Genomic DNA, 19,944 nt, shown 5'->3' on the forward strand with positions numbered 1-19,944 from the left:
AATTGCTTTACAATGTTGTGTTAGTTTCTGCTGTATAACAAAGTGGATCAGCTATATGTATACATATATCCCCATATCCCCTCCCTCTTGTGTCTCCCTCCTACCCTCCCTATCCCACGCCTCTAGGTGGTCACAAAGTACCGAACTAATCTTCCTGTGCTATGCGGCTGCTTTCCACTAGCTATCTGTTTTATATTTGGTAGTGTATGTATGTCCATGCCACTCTCTCACTTCATCCCAGCTTACCGTTCCCCCTCCCTGTGTCCTCAAGTCCATTCTCTACATCTGCATCTTTATTCCTGTCCTGCCCCTAGGTTCTTCAGAACCGTTTTTTTTTTTTAGATTCCATATATATGTGTTAACATATGGTATTTGTTTTTCTCTTTCTGACCTACTGCACTCTGTATGACAGACTCTAGGTGCATCCATCTCACTACAAATAGCTCAATTTCATTTCTTTTTATGGCTGAGTAATATTCTGTTGTATATATGTGCCACATCTTTATTCGTTCATCTGTCGATGGACACTTAGGTTGCTCCAATGTCCTGGCTATTGTAAATAGAGATGCAATGAACACTGTGGTACGTGACTCTTTTTGAATTATGTTTTTCTCAGGGTATATGCCCAGTAGTGGGATTGCTGGGTCCTGTGGTTGTTCTATTTTTAGTTTTTTAAGGAACCTCCATACTGTTTTCCATAGTGGCTATATCAATTTACATTCCCACCAACTGTGCTAGAGGGTTCTAAAGGAGACACTTTTGATTCAAATATACAAATAGATTAGCAGTAAGATTATAGAAAAAGATATATCATGCAAACAGTAACAAAAAGAAAGCAGGAAAGCCTATACTAATATCAGGTTAAATCGATGTTAAGACAAAAAATGTTTCTAGAGACCGTGAAAATTTATTACAATTAAAGTCACAATCAAGAAATATAACAATTATAAACATATATGAACACAACAGAACCCTGAAATACATGAAGCAAAACTGACCAAACTGAAGGGAGGCAAGCAATTCAACAATAATAGTTGGAACTCCAATACCAATCCCAATAATCAAAAGACAACTAGACAATTTGCTTAGAAAATAAGCAAGAATGTAGAAGATTTGAACAACACTATCTGTCAACTACACCTAACTGACATCTATTAAATATTCCATCCAACAACACCAGAATGCAAATTCTTCTCAAGTATACATGGGATAATCTCCAGGATAAACCATATACCATACAATAAAACAATTCTCATAAATTTAATAAATTAATTAATGTATAGATGTCAACAGCATAAGGAAATTTGAGAAATCCACATATATGTGGAAATTAACACACTTTCAAATGACCAATGAGTAGAATAAATCACAAAGGAAATTGACAATTAAGAAATTGAGCTGAATTAAATAAAAAACACAAGAAACCAAATTTATGAAATGCAGATAAAGTCATATTTAGAGGAAAATGTACCACTTAAAACACATATATTAGAAATCTCAAATCAATAACCTAACTTTCCACCTTAAGAAACTAGAAAAAGAAGAGGAAACTAAACCAAAGTAAGCAGAAAGAAGGAACTAATAAGGATGGTAGTGGGAGTAAGTTAAATAGGAAACAGAAAAACATAGGGAAAATTAATAAAACCAAAAGTTAGTTCTTTGATAACATTTTTAAAAACGGACAAACCTTTAGCCATGTTAATCAAGAAAAATGAGAGAAGACACAAATTGATAAAAGTCAGAAATGAAAGAGGGACTATCACCACCACCCTTACAGAAATCAAAAGGATTTTAAGGGAGTGGTATAAACAACTTCATGCCAACAGATTAGACTACTAAGATGAAATGGAAAATTCTTAGAATAAAAGACACAAGTTACCAGAACTGAATCCCGAAGAAACAGAAAACCTAAATCTTCTTGTAAGAAATACTTATAATAACTAAAAATCTTCTCAAAGCAGTGAGTGTAGATGTGGTTATTAAAAGTAGCATTAGGGCTTCCCCGGTGGCACAGTGGTTGAGAGTCCGCCTGCCGATGCAGGGGACACGGGGTCGTGCCCTGGTCCGGGAAGATCCCACATGCCGCAGAGCGGCTGGGCCCATGAGCCATGGCCACTGAGCCTGCGCGTCCGGAGCTTGTGCTCCGCGGCGGGAGAAGCCACAACAGTGAGAGGCCCGTGTACCGCAAAAAAAAAAAGAGTAGCATTAGAAGGCCTTGTGGTGATGGTAGAGTTCTGAATCTTGGTTGTGTTGGTTACGTGAATCTACACGTGTGATAAAATCTCATAGAGATACACACACACACACATACACACGTGCACATCACCATTTGGGGAAACTGGTACATGGAATATTCCTGTATGTATATATATATTTTGCTGTGAATGTATAATTATTTGAAAAGAAAAAGTTAAAAAAATTATTGCAGAAAATAAGGGGGGAGGGAACACTTTTCAACTCATTCTATGAGGTCAGGATTATCCTGATACCACTCAGATAAACAAATCACAAGAAAAGAGAACTACAGACCAATATTCTTCATATCACCCAAAACAACAAAATAAAAGCAGGGCTTCCCTCATGGCGCAGTGGTTGTGAGTCCACCTGCCGATGCAGGGGACACGGGTTCGTGCCCCAGTCTGGGAAGATCCCACATGCCGCAGAGTGGCTGGGCCCATGAGCCATGGCCGCTGAGCCTGCGCGTCCGGAGCCTGTGCTCCCCAGCGGGAGAGGCCACAACAGTGAGAGGCCTGTGTACCGCAAACGAAAACAAAAACAGACAAACAAAAAAAGTAAAAGCAAAACAACTCTGGCAAAATATAAAATTATATGCCATGACCAAGTAGGCTTTACCCCAGGAATGCAAAGTTGGTTTAATATCTGAAACTCAGTGAACATAATTCACAATAATAATAGAATAAAGGGCAAATGATCATCACAACAGATGCATAAAAATGTTTCACAAAATCCACCACCCTCTCATAATAAAACCCTTCATAAACTAGGAATAGAAGGGAATTTCCTGAACCTGATAAGGAGTATTTACAAAATACCCACAGGTGACATTATACGTGGTGGTCTTAGTGGTGAAATACTAGACACTTTCGACCTAAAATCAGGAACACGAGAAGGAAGTCTACTCTCATTGCTTCTATTCAACATTGCGCTGCAGGTTTTATGCAGTGAGATTAGAGAAGGAAAAAAAATCCAGATTGGAAAATAAGTAAAACAGTCTTTATTCACATAGAACAAGTTCCTATATATAGAAAAACCCTAAGAGACACCTGCATGCACACACACACGTGTGTGTGCTTCTACAACTTAAAAAGGAGTTCAAGAATGTTGCAGGATAGATGTATATACCAAAATTAATTGCATTTCTATAAAACAGCAATTAACAGTCTGAAAATGAAAGTAAGAAAAACAATTTCATTCACTTATCCACAAAAAGAATAAAATACATAGGAACACATTTAATGAAAGATGTGCAAGACTTGTACACGGAAGACCACAAAACATTGGTACCAAAAGCCAAGGAAGACCCAAATAAATTGAAAGATATCTTATGTCTATGGATGGAAGACTTAATATTGTTAAGATGGCAGTATTTCCCAAGTTGATTCTACAAATCCATGCAATCCCTATCAAAATCCCAGCTGGTCTTTTTTTTTTTTTTTCAAATTGACAGAGTAATCTTAAAATCCACATAGTAATGCAAGGAACCAAGAATGGCTAAAACAATCCTAAAAAAAAAAATAAAGTTGAAGAACATATATTTCCCAATTTTTAAACTTACTACAAAGCTATGGTAATTAAGGCAGAGTGATAGTGGCATAAGACACATAGTCCAATGGAACAGAATTGAGATTCCAGAAATAAACCCTTACATTTATGGTTAATTAGTTTTGGACAAATGTGCCAACACAATTCAATGGGGGAAAGGACAGTCTTTTCAATAAATGATGCTAGTACCACGGGATAGCCACACACAAAAGAATGAATTTGGACCATTACTTCACACAATACACAAAAATTAACTCAAAGTAGATCATATTCCTACATGTAAGAGCTAAAACTATAAAGTTCCTAGAAGAAAAATATAGGAATAAATCTTTGAGACCTGTGTGTAAGAAAAACCTCACCCGTCCTCTTGTGTGTTTCTTCTTTACTGTCACACTACTATTACACTCACAACACTTCTGACACCAGGTGTGTGAGGGTTTTGCCCACACCAAGAAATTCTGTGACACCAGCTGAGTGTCCTACAATTTAACTCAGTTCTGACACTGTGTACCTGAAGATAGCATCTCAGATCCCATAGATTATGGGCTCAGTCCCACAAGACTGCCCCCCCATTCAGGTGCCAATCACAAGTAATAGGTCCCAAGTTTCCCCACAACTATCCCACTTGGCTGCAGATCAGAGGTTACCATGACCTCCTCCCTCTTGGATTTACTTATTTGCTAGAACATCTCACAGAAGTCAGGGAAACACAGTTAAACAGTGAGCAATGTGGGAGTTGGGGGTGGTGACCCCTGCACAGTTGAAAATCTGAGTATAACTTTACAATTGGCCCTCTGTATCTATGGTTTCACATACACCAACTGCAGATCTTGTAGTACTGTAGTAGCGTTTACTTTAAAAAATCTTCATATAAGTGGACCCACACAGTTCAAACCTGTGTTTTCCAAAGGTCAACTGTATTTATGTTTACTGGTTATTATACAATAAAGGATATGATAAAGGATACAGATGATCTGCCAGCTGAAGAGATATATCAGGTGAGGTATGGAAGTGTCCCAAACTCAGGAGCTTCTGTCCCTGTGGAGTTGTGGTACATCACCCTCCTGGTCCATGGATGTATTCACCAACCTGGAACCTCTCTGAACCCCATGCTATTGGGATTTTACAGAGGCTGCCTCACATAGGCACGATCAATTATTAAGTCCATTTCTAGCCCCTTTCTCCTCTCTGGAGAACTGGCGGTGGGGCTGGAAATCCCAAACTTCTAATTATGGTTTGGTCTTTCTGGTGACTAGTCCCCATCCAGGAACCATCCACGAGTCCACCCAGTCACCTCATTGGAAAAAAAGATGCTCTTATCAAGAACTCTGTGTCAGGAATAGAGACAAAGACCAAATATATATTTCTTACTATAAATCACAATATCACATCTTGAGTTGGGCAAAGATTTCTTAGATATAACACCAAAAGCACAGGTGATAAAATGATAAATTGGACTTCATCAAAATTAAAAACTTCTGTGTTTCAAAAAGAGACCATCAATAAAGTGAAAAGATAAGCCACAGATTGGTAGAAAATATTTGCAACTTATTTATCTGATCAGGGACTTGTATCCAGAATTCATAGAGAACTGAAACTTGGAAAATGATCCAATTAAAGATGGGCAAAATATTTGAATAGACATTTTGCCAAAGAAGAAATATGAATGGCCAATATTATGAAAAGATGCTTAATATCATTAGTTATTAGGGAAATGGATATTAAAACTACAATAAAATACCACTTCTCTCCCACTGAAATGGCCACAGATGGAGACAGAAGGTAACAACTGCTGGTGAGAAAGCAGCAAAATGGAAACTTTGATGCATTGCTGGTGGGAATTTAAAATGCAGCAACCACTTTGAAAAAACAGTTTGGAAGTTTCTTCAAATGTTAAACATAGATTTACTACATCATCTGACAATCCTCTCCAAAAAAAATGTGTCCCCGCAAAGAGTTGTATGCAAATGTTCACAGCAGCATTGTTTACAATAGCCCCAAAATGGAAACAACTCAGATGTCCATCAGCTGATGAATGGATTAACAAGTGTGATATACACATACAATGGAATATTTTTCAGCCAAAACAAGTAATAAAGACAAAGGACCACATGAAGACACAGGGAGAAGCCAAAGAAAGAGGCCTCAGAAGAAATCAACCCTGTCTGACACCTTGATCTCAGACATCTAGCTTCCAGAATTGTAAGAAAATAAATTTCTGTTGTTTAAGCCACCCGTTCTGAGGTACTTTGTTATGGCAGCTCCAACAGATTTTGGTACCAGGAAGTTGGGTATTGCTCTAACAAATACCTAAGAATGTGGAAGTGGCTTTGGAACTAGGTAATGGGAAGAGTTTTGAGGTGCATGTTAGAAAAGCCTAGATTGTCTTGAAGAGACTAAATATGGTCATTCAAGGTGATTCTTCTGAGAGCTCAGGAAGAGAGAACTGTACAGAAAGCTCCTATCACTATATCTGCTTTTATATATATATATATATATATATATATACATGCTATATATATCTGTTTACATATATTTCATCATGAAGAGAATATTGACACAAATATGAATGTTAAAGGTGCTTCTGGGGAAGTCTCAGATGGATATGAGGAATGTTATTGGAAACTGGAGGAAAAGCAGTCCTTGTTACAAAGTGGCAGAGAACTTGACCAAATTGTGTTCTAGTGTTTTGTAGAAAGTAAAAGTTGTTAGTAATGAACTTGGATATTTAACGGAGGATATTTCTAAGCAAAATGTTGAAGCTGTGACTGGGTTTCTCCTTGCTGCTTATAGTAAAGTGTGAGAGGGAGACAACTGAAAAAGAAATTATTATGCATAAAGGAACCAGAACTTGAAGGCCAAAAATTCTCAGCCTATTCATATTGCAAAAAAAATGAGAAAGTGTGTTCAGGAGAGAACACCAAAAATGTGGCTGGACAGTCTTTACTAAAGAGATTATGGGTGTGTGACATGGATCCAATCACAGCAGAAGCACAGTCAGCTTGGACTGAAGAGGACAGAGGTGGGATGAAATGAAGGAAGGCTGTCAGACTTCTGGGGTTCTACAAGCAGAAAATTAGATGATAGAGATGTCTGGATGCAAACATGCATCATCCTTCGAGTACAGGGAGGAATGACTCTAAGGGTGGGTCAGGGGTCAGCAGAGCTGCTACTACCACCATGGGTCCCGAACGCACAGGCCCAGGCAGCAGGACTGTTTCCTCATTGGTTCCAGAGGGTTTGGGGATAAAATTCTGGGAGAAGAGGGCAGAGCCACCACCCTTGTTGGACAGAAAATTCAGCCAAAGTGGATTTCCTTAAAATCTGATGGAACTTTCCACAGAAGTTTCTTAAAATTAGCCACATATGTTAATGTCACACAAAAAACGTCAGCAAATGTGTGCTGTAGAAATATTGCAGACTGGAGAGTAAAAGTTGTGAGTTCTAGTACTGATGTTGATATAATAAACTAAATCTTTGAATAAATTAAAAATGTAACGGAATTTGCCCTGCTAGGTTTTGGACTTGCTTAGGACTTGTCAGCCTTCTTCTTCCCAATTCTCCCTTTTGGAATGGGAGTATCTATCCAGTACCTGTTCCACCATTGTGTTTTGGAAGCCCATAACTTGTTTTGTTTCATAGGTTCACTATTGTAGAGGAATTTTGCCTCAGGATGAATCAAGCTCTAGTCTCACTCATATCTGATTTAGATGCTATTTAGATGAAATTTAAGACTTAGAGTTGTTGCTGGAATGGCTGTTGACTTTTGTGGCTGTTGGAATGGGACATATATTTCGCATGTGAGGACTTGAAATTTGGAGGCTGAGAGGGTGGAGTGTTATAGGTTAAATTGTATCCTTGCAAAATACATATGTTGAAGTCCTAAGCCCTAGTACCTCAGAATGTGACTGTATTTGGATACAGAGTTTTTAAAGAGGCAATTAAGGTTGAATGAGGTTATTGGGAGTGGGCCCAAACCCAATTCGACTTGTGTCCTCAAAAGAAGAGATCAGAACATGCACACACAGAGAAAAGAAAGACCATATGAAGACACAGGGAGAAAAGACACAGGCCATCTACAAACCAAGGAGAGAGGCTTCAGGAGAAATCAACTCTGCTGACAACTTGATCTCAGAATTGTGAGAAAATATATTTCTGTTGTTTAACAACAACAACAAAAAAGAACTACTAATACAAGCTGCTATACAGATGAACCTTAAAAACATGCTAAGTGAAACGAGGCACAAGAGACCATATATCGTAAGAGTCTGTTTATATGAAAGGTGTCCAGAAGAGGCAAATTTATAGAGACAAAAAGTACATTAGTGGTTGCCCAGGCCTGTGAGTAAGAATGGGAAGTGACTGCAAATAGGCATGAGTTTTCTTTTTGGGTTAATAGAAATGTTATAAAATTAGATACTGGTGAAAGTTACACACTTTACAAAGTTACTAAAGATTCTTGAAGTGTAATATTAATACAGGTGAATTTTATAGTACGTAAATTATATCTCAATAAAGTTGTTTTAAAAATTAATGGTTGAAAAAATTCCTTAAGATGATACTCGTTGGATAACAAATTTTAATGTGTCTATAATTAGGATTTATTCTTTAACTGAGAACCTTCAAATACCTGGAACAACTCCATTCGTATTGTGGTAGAATATCCACCCATCATGAATTTTTCTTTTATTTCATTTAAAAAAGGGCTTTGAAGCACAGCAGGCAGATAAAACACTGGGAGGTTAAGTCAGTCTTGTTAAAATTTTTTGCATAAAAATGAAAGTCAAACTCCTGAATTTTAGAACCCACTAGAATATTTAAGTATAGCCCTTTAGATGTTGGTTACACAAAATCATACTTCCCTCCTCTGCCTGCTGAGAGCAGCAATGACCGGAATAACTCCTTTGAAAAATGACCTGGCCTGGTAAAAGGTCACGGGTCATTCACTAAGCGATAACAACTCAAAATAAGGCAAAAAGATTTCAAAACAAACAAACAAATAAAACAAAACCAAAGAAGTGGGGGTAATTACTAAAACATCAAAGATTTTTATATAGTCTGAATATTCTAATGTATTCACCATTCAACTAAAAATATTAACTTCAGTCAGAATATTTATAGGGAGCCAAATTCTGAGTTCAAATTTAAATTGCCAGGTCCCTTCTCCCATCCCATAGACACAAACTTACTGAAAAGGAATGACACAAAGGCCTACAGGATCTGCTAAGAGGCAGAAAACAGAGATTAGGATGAAGGTAAAGCACGACCTTCAAAACAGGAATTCAAGTTTTAGGTCCCAGATAACATAGCTCCTGGACATAGAGCTGCCTAAAAAGATACCAGTTCTCTACCTGTAAGTTCTGACTTCTGGTCATCATAAACTGTCTTGGAAACCTTACTTCCCAGGGAAGGGGATGAGGAGCCAAGAAGGGGCACCTGGAAAGTAAGATTCTCTGGGAAGGAGAGGAAGATGGGGGACAGCACATCCACTCTGGCTTCCCGCATCCCGTGGGTTCCCTCCTGTGGTCCTCCTGCCCCCTAGACGCCTGGGTGGCTATGCTATCCCGCAGGATCTCGGTAGCACAGGTTCTGAATGGCTTTCACCTGGGGCATCCGGTGCTGACCCCAGAGCTCCAGCATACAGTGAGCGCTGCTGAGCCCGGAGCTGTTCGGGTTGGGGGAACACCGCCCGTCACTTTCCCGCGAAGAAGCTGGGGACTGGCCGCGGGAAGGGCGGCTGCACCCCAGGCAGCCGGTCCTCCACGTGCCAACACCCGAGCCCCGCAGCAGCGGTCCGGAAGCAGGCAAGGCCTCTCGCAGGTCTCGCGCCCCCTTTATTCACTCACTCGTTCCAACAACGCGTCACAGGCGGCACGCCCAACAGTCAGTAGCTAATGGAAACCTCTCTGAGCCACTGACTCCATTTGAAGGACCCGACCGTTCAGTATTGTGCCTCATGGGCGGTTGGTTACCTCAGCCGGCCTTGCCGACGCCAGCAGTCACCTGCTCTGCGAGGCGGGGACCAGCCAGAGAGACCCGAGCTCCTCGGGCCTGGGCAATCCGCCCGCCGTTTTCCCCTCCCTTTCCGGTTTCACTCGGCGGTCCCAACCCTGGACCTGGCTCGCAGGCTGTCATACGAGGATCCTGTGGCTTCACCCTGTCGTCGTTGGCACCGTCGGCTGTTTATCATAGCCCATCGGTGGCAATATCCAATCCAGCAAGCCTGGTGTTTATTTCTGGGGGTCTTTTCCTCGGTGCCCCGGAGTGGCCATCAGAAGCCACTGCTGTCTGCTTACAGCTCCAAGATGTTCTGTACCTCAGTGATCCCGAAGATGGCACCTGCTAAGGGCAAACTGACACTCCTTTTGGCTCTGAAGCAGATAATCATCTGTATGTGGTCTTCACTGTCTGTTCACCTCCCAAACTTTTGTGGAAAGGAGATCCTGGTGAGGGCCCTCGAAGAAAGCAGTCAACTGAGAGCCAAGGAAGAGAAGGACCTGACAGCCCTGGCTGAGAGCAGGAAAGGGCTAATGAAGCAAAAGAAAGGACACTCAGCTCCCGAGAGTCAGGACGAACAGAGAAGTGGCTCGAACCCCGGTGGGAATGCGCAGTCTGTGTTTAGAGGGCCGATGGCCAATGGGGTCCTCTCTTCCTTTGTGCCCGGGCCTGGGCCTCTGAAGAGAGACTTCTGTTCCAAGAGCTCTGAAGATATCCTGATTAGGAAATCCCAGACCTACTTTTTGAGCTCATGCAGCAAACGAAGTGCCATCTCCAGTTCATACAGCTCCACTAGAGGTTTCCCACAGCTGCAGAAGAGTGGTCCAAGTGCAGCGGGGCTCCTGGGCCCAGCCTCATTGCATCCTCGTGTGCTCTCAAAGAAAGCCAGTGAGGAAGGCTGTCAGTCTAGCCCTTCAGCCTCAGTGGAACCACAGAAGAAGACCAAGCGTGAAAAGGTTGTGGATGGCCCCTTAGAGGAGAAACAAAACTTATATTGCTCACAGCCATCTGATAGCTCCAGACCCTGGAAACAGAAACGCAAGATTCCTCTGCTGATGCCCTCGAGACGAAATGGCCCACTGATTTTGCCCCCACCACCCCAGCTAGGTTATCGAGTCACTGCTGAAGACCTTGACATGGAGAAGAGAGCTGCGATCCAGTGGATCAACAAGGTCTTGGAAGGGTAAGACAGAGGCTATCTCAGACTGCAGAGCCCCTCAGCCTTCCTGTTTCCACTCTGCCGCCCCCAGAACTAATTCACAACTGAGGAGCTTCTGGAAGATGTAGAGCTCCCCAGGCCCAGTGGTCTTCCCGTAGCTGGCTGGAGCAGCCACTTCTATGGGCACTTTGTCCTGGTTTTCCCTGTTTGTCTTGCTCCACCTGGCTTAAAAAAATTTTGTTCCTTTTCCCTGGCCCACCAGGGTCTGTTCCCCAGTACTTTGCTGCTTGGCCCCTCAGTGGTTCCCCAGTGGTCAGGATCCTTGCAACAGAAGAGGGACACTTTGGACCAGTGTTCCTCCAGGTGGGAGCAAGCAGGACACCCACTGCTGCTATAGTTGCCTCTTCCCACCTTCTCCATTTTCTTAATTGGGCCCTGGTCCATCTTTCTTAGAATCTATATATTCTCTCTCTCTCTGAACATTTGGTACCGCATGAACACTCAGTTGATGAACAAAGTCATATATGTCACATACATATAGTCACATATTTATATGTCATATATATTTATATATAAAGTCATATATAATGTAATATATTATGTGTATACTCTATATTATATAATGTAACAGAATACACAGTATATATACATTATATATTACATATGTATAATATACTATGTATATATGTATAGTATATATGTATATATGTTTGTATAATTAGTATGTGATTATAATGTATGATATCAATATATAATATCTGTAATATTGCATGTATATATTACATATTCATATGTAATATGTATAACAGTGCATATTACATTTTTATAACATATATATGTTTAATACGTTATGTATAGAATATATATATTTTTGATTTTGCATATTTTATTTTATTAGAATTATAACATTTATTATTTTTCTCACATATTTGTTGCTTTTTATTTTTATTTATTTATTTATTGGAGTATAGTTGCTTTACAATGTTGTGTTAGTTTCTGCTGTACAGGGAAGTGAATCAGCTATATGTATACATATATCCCCTCTTTTTTGGATTTCCTTCACATTTAGGTCACCAAAGAGCATTAAGTAGAGTTCCCTGTGCTATACATTAGTTGTCTATTTTTTCATTAGTTATCTATTTTTATCTATTTTATACATATTAGTGTATATGTCAATCCCAGTCTCCCAATTCATCCCACTCACCCTCCCCCTTGGTGTCCATACATTTGTTCTCTACATCTGTGTCTCTGTTTCTGCCTTGCAAGCAGGTTCATCTGTACCATTTTTCTAGATTCCACACGTATGCTTTAATATATGATATTTGTTTTTCTCTTTCTGACTTACTTCACTCTGCATGACAGTCTCTAGGTCTATCTACATCTCTACAAATGATGCAATTTCATTCCTTTTTATGGCTGAGTAATATTCCATTGTATATATGTACATCTTCTTTATCCATTCATATATAATATTACATTACATTACATATAATAATATATGTTGAATACGTATGTGACTTTTTGCTAATTTGTCAAATATTCCTATCTTTGCTTTTTGAATTCACAGTGGAGGAAGAATTGGCTTGTATGAGTGGCCAGACTTTTAACTTTTCAGGTTTTCTGTGGCCCAGCTGGGAAATCTGGAACCACTTTACACCTCTAGATGCTGAGTCCTGATTTCTGTGTTTTGGAAAGGCACTTGCCTTTTCTCTCTCTGCTTGTCACCTGCCTACCTGACCTCACTATGGGCTGGATCATGCCTAGTGTATGTTAGGGAATGATGTGATAACTTTAGTCTTTTAAGAAATTTTAAATATGATATAATTTTAGACGTGCAGGATAGTACAGAGATCCCCAACTAGTCTTCATGTAGCTTCTCCTAAAGTTAACATCTTACAGAACAGTTATTGAAACCAGGTAATTAACACTGTTACAATGTTATTAGCTAAACTTCAGACTTTAATTGGATTTCCCCATTTTTCCAGTAAAATTTTCTCCGTCTGTATCAGTCCAGAATCCCACATTTCATTTAGTTGTCATGTCTCCTTAGTCTACTCCAAAGTGTGACCATTTTTCTATCTTAATATCTTTTGTGACCTATATACATTGGAAGAGTAGCAGTTAGGTATTTTGTAGAATTTTCTTCCATTTGGATTTGTCTGCTGTTTTCTCATGAGTACACTGAGCTTATGGATTTTTAAGAAAAAATCCCACATAGGTGATGTATCCTCCTCAGCATATGGGAAATATTAATCTTGATCACCTGATTAAGGTGGAATCCGCCAGCGTTCTCCACTGAGTAGTTACTATTTCTCCCTATTTAATACATATTTAAGTGAGTCATACTTTGATGGTACACAAAACTCCTGTCTATCCTTAAACTTTCACCACTAATTTTGCCATCACCAGTGGATCTTGCCTGCAGCAATTATCATTGCGGTGTTCTAAAGGTGATTTTCTGCCTCTCTTGTTCTTCTACATTTAATTAGAATTCTTCTCTAAGGAAGAGTTCTCTGCATTTATTTATTTATTCAGTCATTTATATCTGTATGGACTCATCAATATTTATTTTTTTATTTGGGCTATATCTATTATTATCACTGTTAATTTTGTTGCTCAAATTGTTCCAGATTTGACCATTATAAGTTCTTTCAGATCAGATACTGAGTCCTTTTAACATGGCTGCATCTTCCTCCCCGCTTTTCCCAAGGATTTATTTACTGTCTAGCCCCACAAGATGCTCCAGGGTTATCTTGTATTTTACCTGCCCCAGTTCTGGAGTCTACTGCTTTTCCAAGGAGCTTTGGTTCCTTTTATTGGAGAAGAAATTTAGAAAACAAAATCTGGGCATTTTGGTGTGCTCATGGCTACTAGGGAGTATTTTTTTTCTAGGTCCGCTCAGCGGACAGAACTGGAAATATATGTTCCCACTTACACACACTTACATATATTTCTGTATTTCTCTATGCTTCTGTGGGTGTGTACGCATCTGTGTGTGTGTGTGTAAGTGAGTTCATACTGATACCTCAGACTCTAATATAGTGTAGAACCAGGGTTCATTTTAGAAATGTTCCCCTTGGCTTATGTGTAACTTCTTCAACAGTTTCTCCAGAGAAACCTGGTTTAATTATCTACAGTATATTTACTTATTTGTCCAATTAAAAATGCACGTAGTTTCACAATTTCCAACCCTGTGAGCAACTTACCGAAGTGTTTGTGTACAATTCTTTCTGTATTTAGCCTTGCAGCATCCAGGCAAACACTGCTTTTAAAAGTTACTTGGTTTAACTCCTTTCAGCAACCCAGCAGCAAGGTTATGTAATCAATTTGTACCACACTTAGATTCATTTGTCATAGTCTGCATTCCATTTTGGGTTCCTCCAACAACCTGGTTGATTTTGATTTGCAAAGTAAAACACTCTTTGTGGAATAAGGTTTGCTTACATTTTTTGAGTATTTTTGTGTCTGTATTCATGAGCGATGCTGGTCTGAAATTTTGTTTTCTTGTGATGCCTTTGTCTGGTTTTGGTATCAGGTTAATACTGCCCATGCAGAATGAGTTGGGAAAGCTTCCTTCCCTCCTCTACTTATGGAAGAATTTGTAGAAGGATTGGTACAATTTATTCTTAAAATATTTGGGAGGATTCACCAGTGAAGCCATTTGGCTCTGGGTTTTTATTTATGGGAAAATTTTCATTTACTAATTCAGTCTCTTGTTATAGGTCTCTTGTTATAGGTGTAAGGTTTTCTAATTCTACTTGAGTTAGTTTCAATAATTTGTGGCTTTCTGGGGACTTTGCCTACTTCATCTAAGTCGTATAATTTGTTGGCATGAAATTGTGGTATTTTCTTATAGTTCTGATATCGTTAAGGTAGGAGGTGATATACTTTCCTCAATTCCTAACTGCTTTCACCGTTTGATATTATGTGGGGCTGGGAGGTCTCTGGTGGACCAATATCCTGAACTTGGCGCTCCCACCTCAGAGGCACAGACCTGACACCCAGCTGGAGCACCAAGACCCTGTCAGCCACACGGCTCAGAAGAAAAGGGAGAGAAAAATAAATAAATAAATAAATAAATAAAATAAAAAGAAATAAAGTTATAAAAATTAAAAATTATTTAAAACTAAAAATAAAAAAGTAATTAAAAAATAGAAAGAAGAGAGCAACCAAACCAGAAAATAAATTCAACAATGATAACAAGTGCTAAAAACTATACTAGAAAAAACCCAAAAAACGGACAGACAGAACCCTAGGACAAATGTTACAACAAAGCTATACAGACAAAATCACACAAAGAAGCATACAGATACACACTCACAAAAAGAGAAAAAGGAAAAAATATACACATAAACATATTAAAAAAAGGAAGAGAGCAACCAAAGCAATAAATCTACCAGTGATAATAAACTCTAAATACTAAACTAAGATAAACATAGAACCAGAAACTAGTCAGTCGCATACAGCAAACGCCAAGTCTACAGTTGCTCCAAAAGTCCACCGCCTCAATTTTGGGATGATTCATTGTCTATTCAGGTATTCCACAGATGCAGGGTATATCATTGTGGAGATTTACTCCACAAGGCTGCTGGGAGAAATTTCCCTTTCTCTTCTTTGTTTGCACAGCTCCTGGGGTTCAACTTTGGATTTGGCCCTGCCTCTGAGTGTAGGTCGCCTGAGGGCATCTGTTCCCTTTTGGGAAGTCTCAGGTCTTCTGCCAGCGTTCAATAAGTGTTCTGTAGGAGTTCCACGTGTAGATGTATTTCTGATGTATTTGTGGGGAGGAAGGTGATCTCCCTGTCTTACTCCTCCACCATCTTGAAGGTCTCTGGCACTTACTTTTGAAAGATAATATGGATAGGAACAAAGTTTTTGGACTGATACATAAATCACCTCACCACCTTGATATTAAGCACTGTAAGTTTTGCGTCTGTTGGGAAATGCATTTTCAAGGATAAGATTTTCTGTTCTTGTTTCAGGGTCAGTCATTCAAATGTGGACTTGTACACTCCGGTATGTGTCTTGGGTGAGGTATTGATCCTCTGTTTACTTACAGATAAAATGGAGATCATCATAAGTGAGAGTTAAACTGTGTTTATATAAGTCCTCTATGATGTCAAGTGCTTTGCATTTATTATCCCTTTTATTCTTCTTCATGTAATCACAACTATTTTTGTCTTTTACAGATGATGGAGCTAAGACCCTGAGCAATCAAATAACTTGAGAATGGTGACATCATGACTCATCTGCATAGGAGCTGACCCTCAAACACGAGCACCTAGGCTGTACTCTGTTCTTGTAGTGCAATATCACATTCCATGTAGGTTTATTTTTATACATAAATAAGATAATCATCTAAAAAGTGTGAACTGTCATGTGTGACATATACTTAAGTGTTTGGTACATTTTATCTCTTATTATGACTAGTTCCCCCCTCTGTTGGCTACATCTGTCCTCCCTTAGAGAATCCTCCTGCTTCACTTGACTGTCATGAGAATGCTCATGTTTCAGCTAAGGTGCTGGCTCACGACGCTCCTCAACCCTTCATTTCCCAAGGAGCCACAAGCAGTTCCAGTTTCCGTGCAAGCTTGGGGGAAGCACCCCTTCCTCCTTCTGGAACACTCTCTGTGTCATGCCACCGAAGCGTCTGTGTGTCTAGAGCATCATAAAACCCCTTGTCAGTGGCACCATCAACTTCAACCTCTGACCTCCCTCTCTACATAAGTGCTCAAGTCAGATACGTGAGACCAGGTCAAGGACAGATGCCAATCCACTGTCTCGCACACACACTCCTCCTTCTCTCTTGCTTCTTTTCCCCTCAGATTTCACCTGTCTTCCCATCCCACTTCCAGCCACTCATTTTCTCCATCACCAGCTTTATAAAATCCAATTTAGTTTCCTATTCTAGAATAGTGAGAGCCGGGGCAGAGCTTCAGCTGTTTAAGAGGATAGGGACCTGAGACCTGAATCAGAGATAAGTCCTAAATGAGGACGAGAAGGCTGAGACAAGATGTGACACCAACACTGGAGCAGAGGGCTCTGTGAGACCCGTGCCAGAGGAAGACTACACTGTTCTAGAATGGGACAGGGAAAGAGAACCTAGTGTTAGGTGGAGAGAAAAGTGATCCCACCCTAACCATTTCCTATAGGCCCCTTCATGGATATGGAGGAGGAGGAATTCCCACAGCAGACTGTCCTGGGAGAGAGTCACTGGTTGTGCAATGATAGACACAGGACAGGCAAAATATGACCCTTGCTGCTTAGGGTTGAAGCCTAGCATTTGTTTCCTACAGCCGATGCTGAGCATCAGGGTATGGCAGCACCAGGGTACTAAGAAGGTTGGCTATGGTCAAGACTCCTTTTCCTTCCCCCAGAAGTGGTCAGACAGATACACAGCAGGCTGGCTCAGGGCCTCAAGATATGATAGGTGATTCAGGGGACACGTGCCAAATTTCGCAGGCTTAAGTGCAAGGGGAGTGTCTAGCATAACTTAAGAGACCATGGGCTTATGGGGTGGCAGCCTCCTGGATGAGACAAGAGCTGACCTGGGGTAGGGACATCCACTGCTTCCACTTCAGCATGGTCTGCTGCAAAGATGATACTCTGACTTCCGTATGTGAGACTCTTCTCTCAGAGGCCTTAGGTTTATTATCAGAGATATTTGAATTTTGTGTTTTGTATTCTATTTTGCCTCTTGTGGCCATAAAAGGCAGGGTCTGCCTCTTTCCTAAGGATGTGGATATCATTTGTATTCATCATCTTGTAAATGAAGGTGTCCACAGACAAGTGACTGGATATGGAAAGGTGGACAGGAGCCAGGCAGAAGATGGAAGCTTGGGGACCCATGATTCTTTCCCTATTAAATCAGTGGGGTCAAAAGAGGTGGGTATCCCTTCTTTGAAAATGCAGTTAAAAGTTAAAAGTCTTTTTCCCTCCACTCCCTGCCTTTATCCAATGTTAATGATATTCTCCTATGAATGTACGTGTATAAACATAAATGGCACACAGAAAAATTTGGTCCCATTAGTTTTACAAAAATGGGATTATAAAATATGCACTTTTGTGCATTTCTTTTCTTCCTTAACAACATGTCTAAGAGCTCTGCTCTTAGAGCTGATAGGGATCATTCCTTTTAAGATCCTAATCCTGATAGTCACCTAACCCTAAGGTACCAACCCAAACACTAACCCTAATTCTTAAATCTAAAATGTCCTAACCTTGAGGCATTACCCCAACCTTAACTCCAGCCCTAACATTAGGGTCCTCACCAGAACCCTATTCCCCAGACCCTATAAACTCTAATACTGACTCTGAGGCCCTAATCCATGTGGAATTAAGCTGCAATGTACTGACTATTTTTTGACATTTTTATTGGAGTATAGTTGCTTTACAATGATGTGTTGGTTTCAGGCGTACAGCAAAGTGAATCAGTTATACAAATACACATATCCCTTCTTTTTCAGATTATTTTCCCATATAGATTATTACAAAGTATTGAATATAGTTCCCTGTGCTACACTGTAGGTCCTTATTAGTTATCTATTTTATATATAGTAGTCTGTATACGTTAATCCCAATCTCCTAATTTATCATTCTCCCCCTTTGGTAACCATAAGTTTGATTTCGAGATCTGTGAGTCTGTTTCTATTTTGTAAATAAGTTCACTTGTATCATTTGTTATTAGATTACACATATATTTGTCTTTTTCTGTCTGACTTACTTCATTTAGTTTGATAATCTCTGGGTCCATCCAAGTTTACTGCAAATGGCATTAATTTCATTCGATTTATGGCTAATAATTCCATTGTATATATGTACCACATCTTCTTTATCCATTCCTTGGTTGATGGATATTTATGTTGCTTCCATGTCCTGACTATTGTAACTAGTGCTGCAATGAACATTGGAGTGCATGTATCTTTTTGAATTATGGTTTTCTCCAGATATACGCCCAGGAGTAGGATTGCTGGATCGTATGGTAGTTCTATATTTAGTTATTTGAAGAGCCTCCATACTGTTCTTCATAATGCTTGCTCCAATTTACATTCCCACCAACAGTGCAAGAGGGATCCCTTTTCTCCACATCCTCTCCAGCATTTATTGTTTGTAGAATTTTTGATGAATGGCCATTCTGACTGGTGTAAGGTGATACCTCATTGTAGTTTTGACTTGCATTTCTCTAATAATTAGTGATGTTGAGCATCTTTTCATGTGTTTGTTGGTCATCTGTATATCTTCTTTGGAGAAATGTCTATTTAGATCTTCTGCCCATTTTTTGATTGGGTTTGTTTTTTTGATATTGAGCTACATGAGCAGTTTGTATATTTTGGAGATTAAACTCTTGTCATTTGCTTCATTTGCAAATATTTTCTACCATTCTGAGGGTTGTATTTTTGTTTTGTTTATGTTTTCCTTTGCTGTGCAAAAGCTTTTAAGTATAATTAGGTCCCATGTTTTATTTCTGTTTTTATTTACATTACTCTAGGAGGTAGATTTTAAAATATATTGCTGTAATTTATGTCAGAGAGTGTTCTGCCTATTTTATGCCTTTTCTAAGAGTTTCAGAGTATCTGGTCTTACATTTAGGTCTTTAATCCATTTTGAGTTTACTTTTGTGTATGGTGTTAGAAAGTGTTCTAATTTCATTCTTTTACATGTAGCTGTCCAGTTTTCCCAGCACAGCTTATTGAAGAGACTGTCTTTTCTCCATTGTATATTCTTTCCTCCTTTGTCATAGATTAGGTGACCATAGGTGCATGGGTTTAATCTCTGGACTTTCTATCTTGTTCCATTTATCTATATCTCTGTTTTTGTGTCAGCACTATACTGTTTTGATTACTGTAGCTTTGTAGTATAGTCTGAAGTCAAGGAGCCTGATACCTCCAATTCCGTTTTTCTTTCTCAAGATGGCTTTTGCTATTTGGGGTCTTTTGTGTTTCCATAAAAATTGTGAAAATTTTTGCTCCAGTTCTGTGAAAAATGCCATTGGTAATTTGATAGGAATT

General features: G+C 39.5%; 1 protein-coding gene across 1 annotated transcript; it reads left to right on the forward strand.

Annotated features, from left to right (window-relative positions):
• The first annotated feature begins 9,339 nt into the window (after positions 1-9,339).
• Positions 9,340-10,967, forward strand: LOC116750990 (nuclear envelope pore membrane protein POM 121-like). Its single transcript, XM_032626487.1, has 2 exons — positions 9,340-9,666; positions 9,714-10,967. Exons 1-2 carry the CDS (start codon positions 9,340-9,342, stop codon positions 10,965-10,967), a joined length of 1,581 nt encoding a protein of 526 aa, XP_032482378.1.
• Positions 10,968-19,944: the final 8,977 nt, after the last annotated feature.

Source organism: Phocoena sinus, chromosome 3, assembly GCF_008692025.1.
Source record: "Phocoena sinus isolate mPhoSin1 chromosome 3, mPhoSin1.pri, whole genome shotgun sequence".
NCBI lineage: Eukaryota > Metazoa > Chordata > Mammalia > Artiodactyla > Phocoenidae > Phocoena > Phocoena sinus.